An 11,292-nucleotide genomic window follows, 5' to 3' on the forward strand; every position below is an offset into this window, starting at 1 on the left:
TGCTGGGCTGGGAGGTGGAGTAGAGGAGAGGGGGAAAGGGGCAGTGACTTCCTCCTCACCTGCCTGGGTGCCCTGTCTGGTGTCTCCACTTTGGTTTCCCTCTGTCTGGCCTGCTGGGGGTCTCGTGTGTATTGGTGATCCTCCATCTCCACGGTTCCTCACTTTCAGGACTGCTGGGGGTCCTGGGAATCCCTGGGTTCAGCCTTCTCCGGATCTCTCCTTCTCCCTCACTGAGCTTTGCCCCTCTCTGGGCTGTCAGGGGTCCCTCAGTTCCAGTATTGCCTTATTGTGGCAATGGTCCCCTGAACAATTAACATTGGTCCCCTGGAGTAATTAACATTGACTCCATGATTGCAAAAGGCTTTATTAATCAATTGCTTTATTAATCTATACTACAATATACAATACTCTAAGGAAACTTGTAACCCTTACTGGCTGTCCAAAACAGCTTTAACCTAATTGGTCAATCGATCCAAACACCATCCAGTGTCCAGTTAAGAAACCACCCTTTGGTAAGCAATCTCCATAACACATTCCACACGTGCACAACAAAAAGTGCAGCAATTGGAGATAAGAATTGTTTCTCATTCTCTTCTCTGAACTTTCTCACAGCTTCTCACAGCTTCCCAGGAAAATCCTGGGAGAGAGCAATGTCTGTCTCTGTTCAGAGGATTTGTGATTACCACATTGCCTCTCTCAGTTTTCCTCTCTCCTGGCCTTCCCCCAGCCCTGGCTCTCCTGAGGAGTCCCCAGAGAGGGAGCTCCTGCTCCCCCTGCCCTGCTGCTGGCTGATCACCTCGCAGCTCCAGGGATTCCACATCCCCTGCCATTCCCATGGCTGCAGCCACCAGGAGCCCCCAGACCAAGAACACCTCTGGAATCCCCTCAGTATCCCCCGAGGGGCATTTGCAGATCAGCTTTGGAGTTCTGCAAAATCCAGATATTGCCTCACATAAAACAAATCCTGAGAGACACCCCCCGTTCCCCCTGGATATCTGAGGCAAGAGGGGGGATGATGCCCCCAGGCTGGGGAGGGCTGCAGATGTGGGGAGCCGTGGATCCATGAGCTCCCTGCTATTCCTCCTCCCCTTCCTCCTCCTCCCTAATTCCATCTCCCTTTCCTCCTATTTCAATTAGTACAATTACAACTCAATAATACAATTCTACTTCTCCAAGGCCCGTGGGTGTCTTTCACAGCTACGGACTGGAGCAAAGATCAAGATTTCAGACACAATGGGGTGGAAACTCCTCAAAAAAATTCTCTTCCACCAACCCAACTCCATGGATATTCACACAGTGCCAACATGTAAATACTTTTGTTTTGGCCTTAATTTTCTTGTGATTCCTCTTCATCCCTTTAAAACACCTGAAAGGGGGTTAAAAATAAATAAGTTGAAAAAAGACACGTAAAACCCTCCCATTTTACTACTTTTTGGGGAGAACTTGGAGTTCAGGGGGATGTTCCAGGGGATCTGGGGATTCCGTGGGCATGTAGGGGTGTCTTCTGCATCGGTGTGCACAGCAAAACCAAGAGTGATTGACCAATCATCTTAAAACAACACAATCACACTGAAAATGGCTCCATGCCCCCCCAAAATCTCTTGATACAAACCCCAAATGGCTTAATTCCACTTTCAAAGCATCTTAATTTGAGTGGAGCCTCTGGACAAAGTTTGGGCAGACACAGGGTTTCTCCCCAGCATGGATCCTTCAGTGGAAGATCAAGTCCATGCTCTGGCCAAAGCTTTTCCCACAGGAGACCAGTCCCTTTCCATGGTGAATCCTTGGGTGGAGCTGAGGCTGGAGCTGCTCCAACACTCAGGGCAGTGTGAGGTCACTCGAGGGTGGGTGATGGATCAGGCTGTGTAAGGACCCGAGGAGCAGAGCTGCGCATCTCAAACACTGCCAAGGCCGCAGAAGGGTTTGCCGTGAGATGAGCACACAAAGGAGGAACAGGAAGGTGCTGACTCCAGGCCTGGCAGAGGCGAGATCTGGGTGGCACATGCCGGGAAATGCATGCCCACAGAAATTCCCACTGTGGCAAAGTGCATAAAGAAGCAACTGCTCATATGAACATCACTGGTCAAACAAAGTTCACCCCAAGTTATGGACACAATGGCAGCTGCCACCACCAATGACTGCTGAATCCTCCCTCCCCTCTCCCCTCCTGCCCTCCCCTGGTAGTCTGATATTCCTCAGTGGGTACCTGGCACCTGGAATGTAGGTAAGATCAGGGTGGGACAATTGTCCAGGTGTTATCTCAGGCCTGGGGGAGGTTCACAAAGCTGGGGGAGGAGAATGGATCGCTGAGACTGGACACAAAGATTGCAGAATTCATAGGCCACCAGGAAAGCCCAGTCCAGCAACTGTGTGTAATCAGCTCTGACTGGGTCAAAGGGAACTCTGGCAGAGGCAGACAGTGACCACCAACGCCAAAACCAACCCACTCCCAAGAAAAGAAACTCTGAGCAGAAGGACTAACAAATGCAGCCTTCCTAATGAATTTCTGTTCTGCCAGTTGATGGGGTCAGCACAAAAGACACAACTTTAAGAAGTAAGCATAATTTTCTATAGTTCAAAAGAGCAAAGAATTAAAAAAGGATAAGTAATGCACCAAATAATTAGTCCAAAAGATTGCCTGTAGTGATTAATAAAGATCCTTGAATGACTGACCCCATGGGAAGGTGACCCACATGGCAGCAGTTTGGGGAGGACTGTTGCCCCTGTGATGGACTCACGTTGCAGCAGTTTGCAGACAGCTGTTGCCCATGGGATGGACTCACTCTGGAGAAGTTTATGGAGAACTGTCTCCTGTGGCAGGGACCCCACAGCACAGCAGAGGAACAACTCCTCTCCCTGAGCAGAAGCCACATATGATGAACTGACTGTAATCCCCATTCCCCGTCTCCCTGTGCTGCTGGGATAGAGCTGGGAAGGAGGGAGGGCTGTGGGGAAGATGGTTTTAAGGGCTTATTTTATTTGTTATCCTGCTCTGATTCTGTTAGTTCATTTCATATCTCAAAACTGAGCCTGTTTTGCCTGTGACGGTGCTTGGTGAGAGATGAGTCTCCCGGTGCTTATCTCAACCCATGAACCCTTTGTTACATATTTCCTCTCCCCTGTCTGACTGTGGAGAGGAGTGAGTAAGTGGCTTTTGTGGGTGTGTGGCATCTGGTCAGCACCAACCCACAACATTTGGGTTCCCCCCAAAACCTGGTCAGGGCTCAAGAAGGAACCAGGGGAGTTGGCTTTGATGATGTGCCTCCAAACAAGGCCACATATCTGATTTCATTACTTTAACTTCCCCTAAACATGGAAAGATAAATACACTTGTATCACATTACATATTTCACTAATGATCATTGATATTTCAATGATGCAAGTATCATATACTGCAGATGCAAGTATCATATAAAGTTTGGTTGGAAGGTTCATCTGGAGATTAACTTTCGCGCAGGGCCTGCTGTTCAGGCCTCAATGCTTCAATTTCCAATGTCAGTCCCCATCCTGGTAGAAGTTTTCCCCTCCGTTCATCCAGGTGCCCAAAGACCACCAGCCAGGCATCTTCCCAGTGTGGATCATGTGGAACATAGGTCACCAGGTTTTCACCCAACACGGACCACCAGGAATGTGGATCACCATGTTTTTTCACAATATGGGTCACTGTGGATAATGCAACATGGGTCCTCTGGTGGGTGATAAAATTGGAGCAGGAGATAAAACTCTTCCTGTAGTCAGGGCACTTGTAGGGCTTCCCCTACTCATGGGTCCATTGGGGTGAAATCAAGGTAGAGCTGTAGGAGAAACTCTTCCCATACTCAGGACACTCGTGGGGCTGTTCCTCACTGTGGATCTTCTGGTGGTAGATCAGGTGGGATCTGAAGCTGAATCTCTTTCTGCAGCTGGGGCACTGGTAGGGCCGATCCCCAGTCTGGACAAGCTGGTGAGAGAGAGGAGGCTGGAACTCTGGCTGAAGCTCTTCCTACGTTCCCTGCACTTGTAGGGCTGCTCTCCAGTGTGCAGGCTCCGGTGGATGATGAGGTTAGAGTCATCACTGAAGTCCTTCCCACATTTCAGGCACTTGTGTGGCTGTTCCCACGTGTGGATCTTCTGGTGGCAGATCAGATGGGATCTCTGGCTGAAGCTCTTTTCCACATTCCAAGCACCTGTAGTGCTTCTCACCAATATGATGCTGCTTGTAGACCACCAGGTGTGAGTTCTGGCTGAAGCTCCAGCTGCCTTCCTGGCACAGGGTGGTTTTTTCCTCCTTGGAGCACCCTGGGCTGCATTTGGAGCCCTTCCTCATGGGATATCTCTGGGGTTTTTCCTCCCCGTTGGACTCCTGCGCTGTGGAGGCGCTCAAAACGGCCTCTTCCACAATGTTCTACCAGGGGGATTCCTCCACCCTGGTGTCTGCCTGCAGCTCAGTGCCTGAGGAGAGGAAGGACAAGGAGAGGATGGGATTTGCCTCTGTGCCAGAGGGGAGGGGAAGGACTTCCCTCAAATCCATCTCCAGAACTCACCAGGGATTCTGTGTCAACACAAACCTCCAAAACCTCCAGACCAAAAACCCCTCCTGTGAGAAAAGAAGGGCACCAGTGAGTTTTTCAAGAAGCAAGAGCACACACAGCTGACTGTGCTTGTGAATGAGCAGCTGCTGGATTTTTGCAATTCCCTTCAGTGGGCACAAAAGCCCGTTGCTCTGCTGCTTCGTTCTTCGCCTTCTGTGATCTGCACAGGACTGAAGCTGAGCGAGGTTATTCAGCTTTGCCACTTTTCAGCATCTGCGCTACACGTGTGCACTGTGACATCTTTCGGGATCTTTGACCTTTGCCAGGCTGTAGTGTGCCCACTGGTACAAACACATTTCCATGGTCTCCTGACTTTGGGGTTCTGGGGGTCTCCCCTATGCAGGATGCTGGGGGTCCTGCATGCATTTAAAGTTAGATCTCTACAGGGTCCCCAGTGTCTTCAGGCTGTGTGTGCTCCTGGCAGTTTCAGGTGTCTTCCCTCTATGGTCTTCCCACTTTGGGGTTTTTGAGGCTCCCCTTCTCTGGGCTGCTTGGGGGTACGATGGGTCCAGGTGGTTCCCCTTCTCTGAGATCCAGCTTATGAATGCCCAGGGTTTGGGGCATCCCAGGGGCTCTTTTTCTCCTGACTGTGTCCCAGGGATCCTCCTTCCCTCTGCTGTTGGGGGTCCTGGCTTCCCTCCTGTGTTGGTTTTCTCTCCTCCTATCGAGACTGCCTTGGGTCCTCCCTCTTAGGATCCTGGTTTCAGGGCCCTGGGGCTCCTCCCTCTTTCTCCTGCCCCTCCAACCTTCTGGGGGTCCCCCAGCACCAGCTGGGCCCCTCTCCCCACACCGGGGATTCCGTGTTTCCCCCTAGCCTGGCTCTCCCCGAGGTCTCCAATACTGCTGTCCTTGCCAGCACCCCTCCATGCTTCCCCATGGCTCTGGGAACCCTGCACTGCACCACCCATTGCAGGGACACCCAGTATCTCACTAAGGAGCATTTACAGCTCAGCCTTGAAGTCCTGCAAGCTGAAAATATCCTACTCTGCTCAAAAAAGAGTCCCAGGGACGCCCCAAGATATTTGGGCCGAGCTCCTCTTCTCCAGTTACCTGCGAAACGCAGGGAGAGAGAAACCCCAGCGGCAAGCTGGGCTGCAGAAACAGTGACCACCTCCTTTTCCCTCTTCCTCCTCCTTGTCTCTCCCTACTCCTCCTCTTCCTCCTTCTTAATCCCGCTTTTTTTCTCCTTCTTTGTCCATTCTTTCTCTCGCTCCTTCTCCATCCTTTCTCCTCCTCCCCCCACAACCAATACGAACACTGCCTGGAGCAGCTCCTGCCCTTGGATGTTTGCAGAGCTGTTCTCTTGGGCTCCAATGTTTTAAGGTCACTTAAAGAATTGCCAGGAAACCCATCAGCAAAACCAGGCCTCATATGAAAATGACCCTACAACAAAGTTCCTTGGCAAGGTTCACTCTGACACTTACTGAATGCTTAAAGCACTCTGAGAAACAGCAAAAATCAATCAATCCAAACTGAAATAAACCCAGAACCATTTTACTGGATGGGGGCGGAGAGGATGGGACAGAGGAGCAGGGGAGAGAAAAGGATAGAAAAAGGTAGTGATAAAAGGGAATATGGAAGATTCCACTGCTGAGTAACAAGGGTCAGAGCTGACACCTGTGCAGAACTGAGCCTGGATTTCAACAGTTTAGGCTTAAAGGCCCAATAGCACTTAACTGAACAGCACTTAACTGAAACTTAATCACTAACTTCACACAGAATTTATTACACCACAACAGGAACATCCCCACAGGCCCAAATCTTCCCACAGGAGCAGGGCAGAGCCTTGAGGAGGAGCAGGGGCTCAGCCCAGCACCATTCGGGGGTGCCCGGGGGCAGCAGACAGGAGAGTTCCCAGCTCACAGAGGCCCCAGAGCTCCAAGGGGGCAACGTGGAGCCGGTGCTCAGAGACAGAGACACACTCCAGAGCTGCAAGTGGCAATAGTAGAGAGAGCTTTATTGTTTGAACCCAGCTTCATACAGGGGGTTTGAAAATGGCCCAGTCTAAACCGCTCATTGGTCTGATCTTAACACCTCTCAGTTCTCTGAGCAGTGAGATGTCTGCAGCTTGGGGTGCAGGTGTGACTGGGTGAAATTGCCCAATAAAGCCAGCTTGTACTGTAACTCACTCACTCAGGGCTGCTGTTTATAGGGCCCAAGGGATGGGCTTTATTCACAGACATTGTCCATCCTGGCCCAAGCTCAGGCTGGTGACTTTCTGGGAAAGGTTGAGAACTAAAATATGATCCCATTTGGGATGTTACTCAGGCAAAAAAAAAAAGGTTTCCAAGGCTGTTAGTTAATAAGCAGGAGCTTTTTGGAGAGCACCAGTCCCTGGAGCAGATAGTGCTTGTGGTAAGCGCCAAAGAAGCTGAGCCCAGGGTTTGATCATCAAGGCCATGGCCTAAATCGCATTTCTCAGATCATGCTTTGGCTTGGGGAAGGGTGGACGGACTCTTCCCTGAGTGTATCCACTGATGCTTCACGAAATCTGAGCTGCTCCAAAACCTCTTTCCTCGTTTCCCACACTTGTAAGGCCATTCTCATGTGCTGGTAGGCAGCGAAGGCGGAGGGAGGTGTCCCTGCCACAGTGCCTGAGCTGCTCCTTGGTGCAGGTGCTCCTGCCCGTGAACCTCACCTGCTCAGGGTCCTTCAGGGAGTGGCACTTGGCCTTTCCCACCCTCTGAACACCCCTCTGTGGGCAGAGGAAGGTCAGTGGCACCTCAATGCCCAGCAAGCCCCTGCGCCCCACAGCAGGTTGGGGGCTCAAGAGGCCACCCCTGCCCCCTTTCTCACACCCACTCTGCCACGTGCCCGCCGCAGCACCGGCTGCTGAGTGGGGGGAACCCCCCAATGGACGGAGGGCTGGGAAACCCCCAGAGTGGATCTACCCCCTCAGAGACCCCCAGAACCGCTCTGGGGATTAAGCAATGAGGAACACGAAGGAACCCCCATGAGAGTATGTTTGCACTGACCCACCACCTCTTGTACCCCCTCCACAGCCCCAGTTCCCCTCCGATCAGTTTGGGGGTGCCCTACCCTCTCTCTTGCTCCTTTTGGGGATCCCTCCCATATTTCCCCCCTCTTCCCCCATTTTCCCATCATGTCCAGCTCCCCCGCTGACCTGAGAGCTCCTGGGCCACAGCCAAAGGGATAGAGAAGGAGAAAGCAGGAGGAGGAAGAGGAGAGGGGAGAGGAGGTATCTCATGCATTCACCGTTCACTGCAACTGCAGCCCCTCCGCCCCAGGAGGACTGGCCCCTCACATCCCTCAGGTGAGCAGGGACAGGGAGATTGTCTCAGGTATCTTGGGCAGTCCCCAGGAGCGTTGTTTTTGGGGGGCATCCTGTGGCTGCTGCCTGGTGCTGGCCAGGGGTGTGGAACGCTGGTTTGGGGACTCCCCGGGAGAGCCGAATGTGGGAAAGCCTGGGACCCCTGGGGAGGGGAAAATGGAAATGGGCAGCACTGGAACTGTGGGACCTCTGGCAGACTGGAGGTGGGGGTAATACGGATCGGGGAGAGCCCCGGGTACCCCGGAACTCGGAATGGGGGGCCGGGAGAGGAGGGAGCCCAACAGCACAGGGGGGCACAGAGCTCCCTGAAGCGTAGGCTGGGAAAAGGGAGAGTCTGAAGAGGGACAATTCCTGGGACTGCCAGCAGGCTTGAGACAGGGAACCCCTAATGCACGTGGGACCTTCAGCAGCTCAGGCAGGGGGAGCCCCAAGAACCTCAAAGTGGAGAGATCAGAGATGGGTTTTGGGCTGAATCTTGGTGTTTTGAAAATCTCTGTGGGCACAAGATGCCCAGTGACTTCTAGAGATAGACTTGGGCAGGAGGAACCTCCAACCCAACATGCTCACACCTTGTTTAACCTCCCAAAAAAGGATTTCTTATTCCAAAACTTGGCCTCCTTGGAGGAGGAGGCTACAAGGAAGAGGAATGTAGGAACGCAACCAGCTAGGATGAATAGTGGTTTAGCCTCAGTGGCATATACAGGAGGCATCAACCCTAGACCATGGAAAACAGGATACTGAAAGAGAGCTATCTGGTCAGGTCATGGTGAGAAGAGTGTGGTCATGGGAGTTAGTATGTTGATGGTATGTTAATGGAACTATTCTGCATTAAGTCATGTTCTTGTTCTCAGTTGGTTCAGGACCTGTCACATGTAAGGTCATGCTCCGAGTTAGTGTTGCTGATGGGACCCCTGCCCTCAGAGTACCCCTATATATTGTTATTGTTACCCCTGCTCTGTCACTGGATCTTAACCCTCAGATCCTGTGGTTTCTGTGTTTGTTATTTTGCTCTTAAAGTCCTCTATTTTTCAGGCAAATCCATTGTTCCCGTCCCTCTGTTTTGGCACATTGTCCCCAGCTGGACTGGACTCGGGGCTGCAGTGAGCCTGACTGCGATAGAGGAAGATGGCCCAGGACACCCAGGCAAGTCAGGAGGAAGTCACTGCCCCTTTTCCCTGCTCTGTCTTTTAGCTGAAAATTGCCCTGGGCTGCAGGACAACCCCTCTGCTGATGCTGTTCTGTTGGGGATGGATTGAGGGATCTCCTTCCCCTTCCCTCTGCCATGGAGGAAAACACCATCCTCTCTTTGTCCTTCCTCCCCCGGGCACTGAGCTGTGGACAGAGACCAGGGAGAACAAATCCTTGCCACAGAACCTCATGGAAGACGCATTTTGAGCAGCTTCATGGCGCAGGAATCCACTGGGGAGGAAAAGCCCCAGAGATCCCACACGAGGAGGGGCTGCAAACCCAGCCCGGGGAGCTGAGAGGAGGAAAGACCCTCCCTGTGCTTGGAAGGCGGCCAGAACTTCAGCCAGAGCTCTGACCTGGGGGTCCAGCAGCATATTCACACCAAAGAGAAACCCTCATCCACCAGTGGGTGCACACGGGGAAATGGCCCCGAGCGTGAGGAACGTGGGAAGCGCTTCACTCAGAGCTCCACCCTCATCCTCCACCAGAAGATCCACGCAGGGAAATGGCTCTACAGGTGTTTGGAATGTGGGAAGAGCTTCAGTGACCGCTCTCACCACCCCAGCCACCAGAAGGTCCCCACTGGGGAATGGCCCTGTGAGTGTCCCAAGAGGGAAGAGCTTCAACTGGAGCTCCCACCTCATCACCCAGAGCGATGCCTTGACCTCACACCACTGGTCCCACGTGTAAGGGAAGCCCTGCAAGTGCCCTGACTGCGGGAAGAGCTTTGTCCAACTTTATCACCCATCAGAGGACAAATATTGGATGATCCATGGTGACCCCCATTGGGCAGAGACCCAGTGGTCTACACTGGAAAAAGATATGTTGACCAATTTTCCTGCTGAACCACATTGGGCAGAGACCTGTTTACCCACATTCCAAGTGATCCACATTGGGAAGACAACTGGCTAGTGATGTCCACATCCTCCTTGTTGCCCACAGGCACCCTGATGAATGCAGGGGAAGGAACATCCATTAGAATGCAGACCAACATTGGAAATTCATTGGGCAGAGCAGTCTTGTTGACTTTAGACCCCAAAAAATCTCACCAGCAGCCACCACTCATTTCTTCAGGAGGCATCAAGCAAAACTGGATGATCTTTGAGGTCTTTTGCAACCAAGAGGTCTTTTTAATTTAATTGTTCTAATTCCTTATGGCCCACAGGCATCTTCCACAGACAAGTGGTGATGGATTGGTGCAAACACCTAACTATTCAAATCAAAGTCTGCAAAAAGGGCTCTTCCCACCCAAACAGGCCAGCTACAGAGATACTCACAGGACACCAACGCGCAAATCCTTCTGTTTGGGCCTTCGTTTTCTTTTGAGCAATTTTAATCTCTTACAAACAGATGAAATTTGGACTAAAATAAAGGAATTAAACAAAGATCTTCAAGCCCCAACTATTTCAATTTGATTTAAAGGAGAATTTGGGATTTAGGGGGATAATCCGGAGGATTTGGGGATTTTTATGGAGATTTGGGGTTGTTTTCCTCAAAAATAGGGCTGCTCATGCCAGGTGATTGGGGTGTGCCAACAGTATGTGTCCCTGTACTGGAGTACCTGAGCCCATCTCTTCTCCAGTAATTCCAGTTGGGTGTTCCAGTACTGGGCCTGGGTGTTCCCATATGGGGTATCCCCTCAAAGTGCCCAAATCGCTGTTGAACTGCTGGAGCTGCTTTAGGTTACAGATGTTCTTGTCCATGAACCTCACCCACTCAGGGCCGTTCAGGAAGTGACTCTGGCCTTTTCCCATCCACAGGAACACCACTGTGCGGGCAAGGGGATGCACCCCCCTACCCCCACCACCCCACATCAGGCTGGAAGCTCAGGGGGCCCTCTGGACTCCCCTTTCCAGCCCCCAGTCTGCCCCATTGCCGCTGCAGCACCAGCTGCTGTGTGAGGGAAGTCCCCATTTGCTCCTGAGGGATGGACAGGGGGATTGGGTGTGGATCTCACTCCCCCTCAGAGCGCCAGGGAATCGCTGCAGAGATCAATGACGGGGGACGCGAAAGGTCCCACACTGGGAACCCTTTTCCCACTGTCCCACCTTCCCTTTCGTGTCCTCTCAAACATCTTTCAGTTCCCCCCTACTCCTGTCTCCCTGCTCAACCCGCACCCGGGGGGGCTCCCAGCACCACCAGTAGGGCCCCAGCTGCCGCCCCATGGCCGGGGCCGGGCCGGGAGCAGCAGCCCCAAAGCAGCCGCGCTGCGCTGGGAGCGCCCGTCCGGAGCGGTTTGGA

The 11,292-nt window shown here is 52.4% G+C and overlaps 1 protein-coding gene across 1 annotated transcript; it reads right to left on the reverse strand.

Moving 5' to 3' along the window:
• Positions 1-3,757: 3,757 nt before the first annotated feature.
• Positions 3,758-11,216, reverse strand: LOC131570203 (zinc finger protein 776-like). The gene is made up of 4 exons (XM_058822546.1): positions 11,144-11,216; positions 10,659-10,819; positions 7,210-7,266; positions 3,758-3,940 (listed from the first exon to the last, which is right to left on the reverse strand). The coding sequence occupies exons 1-4, from the start codon at positions 11,214-11,216 to the stop codon at positions 3,758-3,760; spliced, it is 474 nt and encodes a 157-aa protein (XP_058678529.1).
• Positions 11,217-11,292: the final 76 nt, after the last annotated feature.

The sequence above is a fragment of the Ammospiza caudacuta genome, chromosome 33 (genome assembly GCF_027887145.1).
Source record: "Ammospiza caudacuta isolate bAmmCau1 chromosome 33, bAmmCau1.pri, whole genome shotgun sequence".
Lineage (NCBI taxonomy): Eukaryota > Metazoa > Chordata > Aves > Passeriformes > Passerellidae > Ammospiza > Ammospiza caudacuta.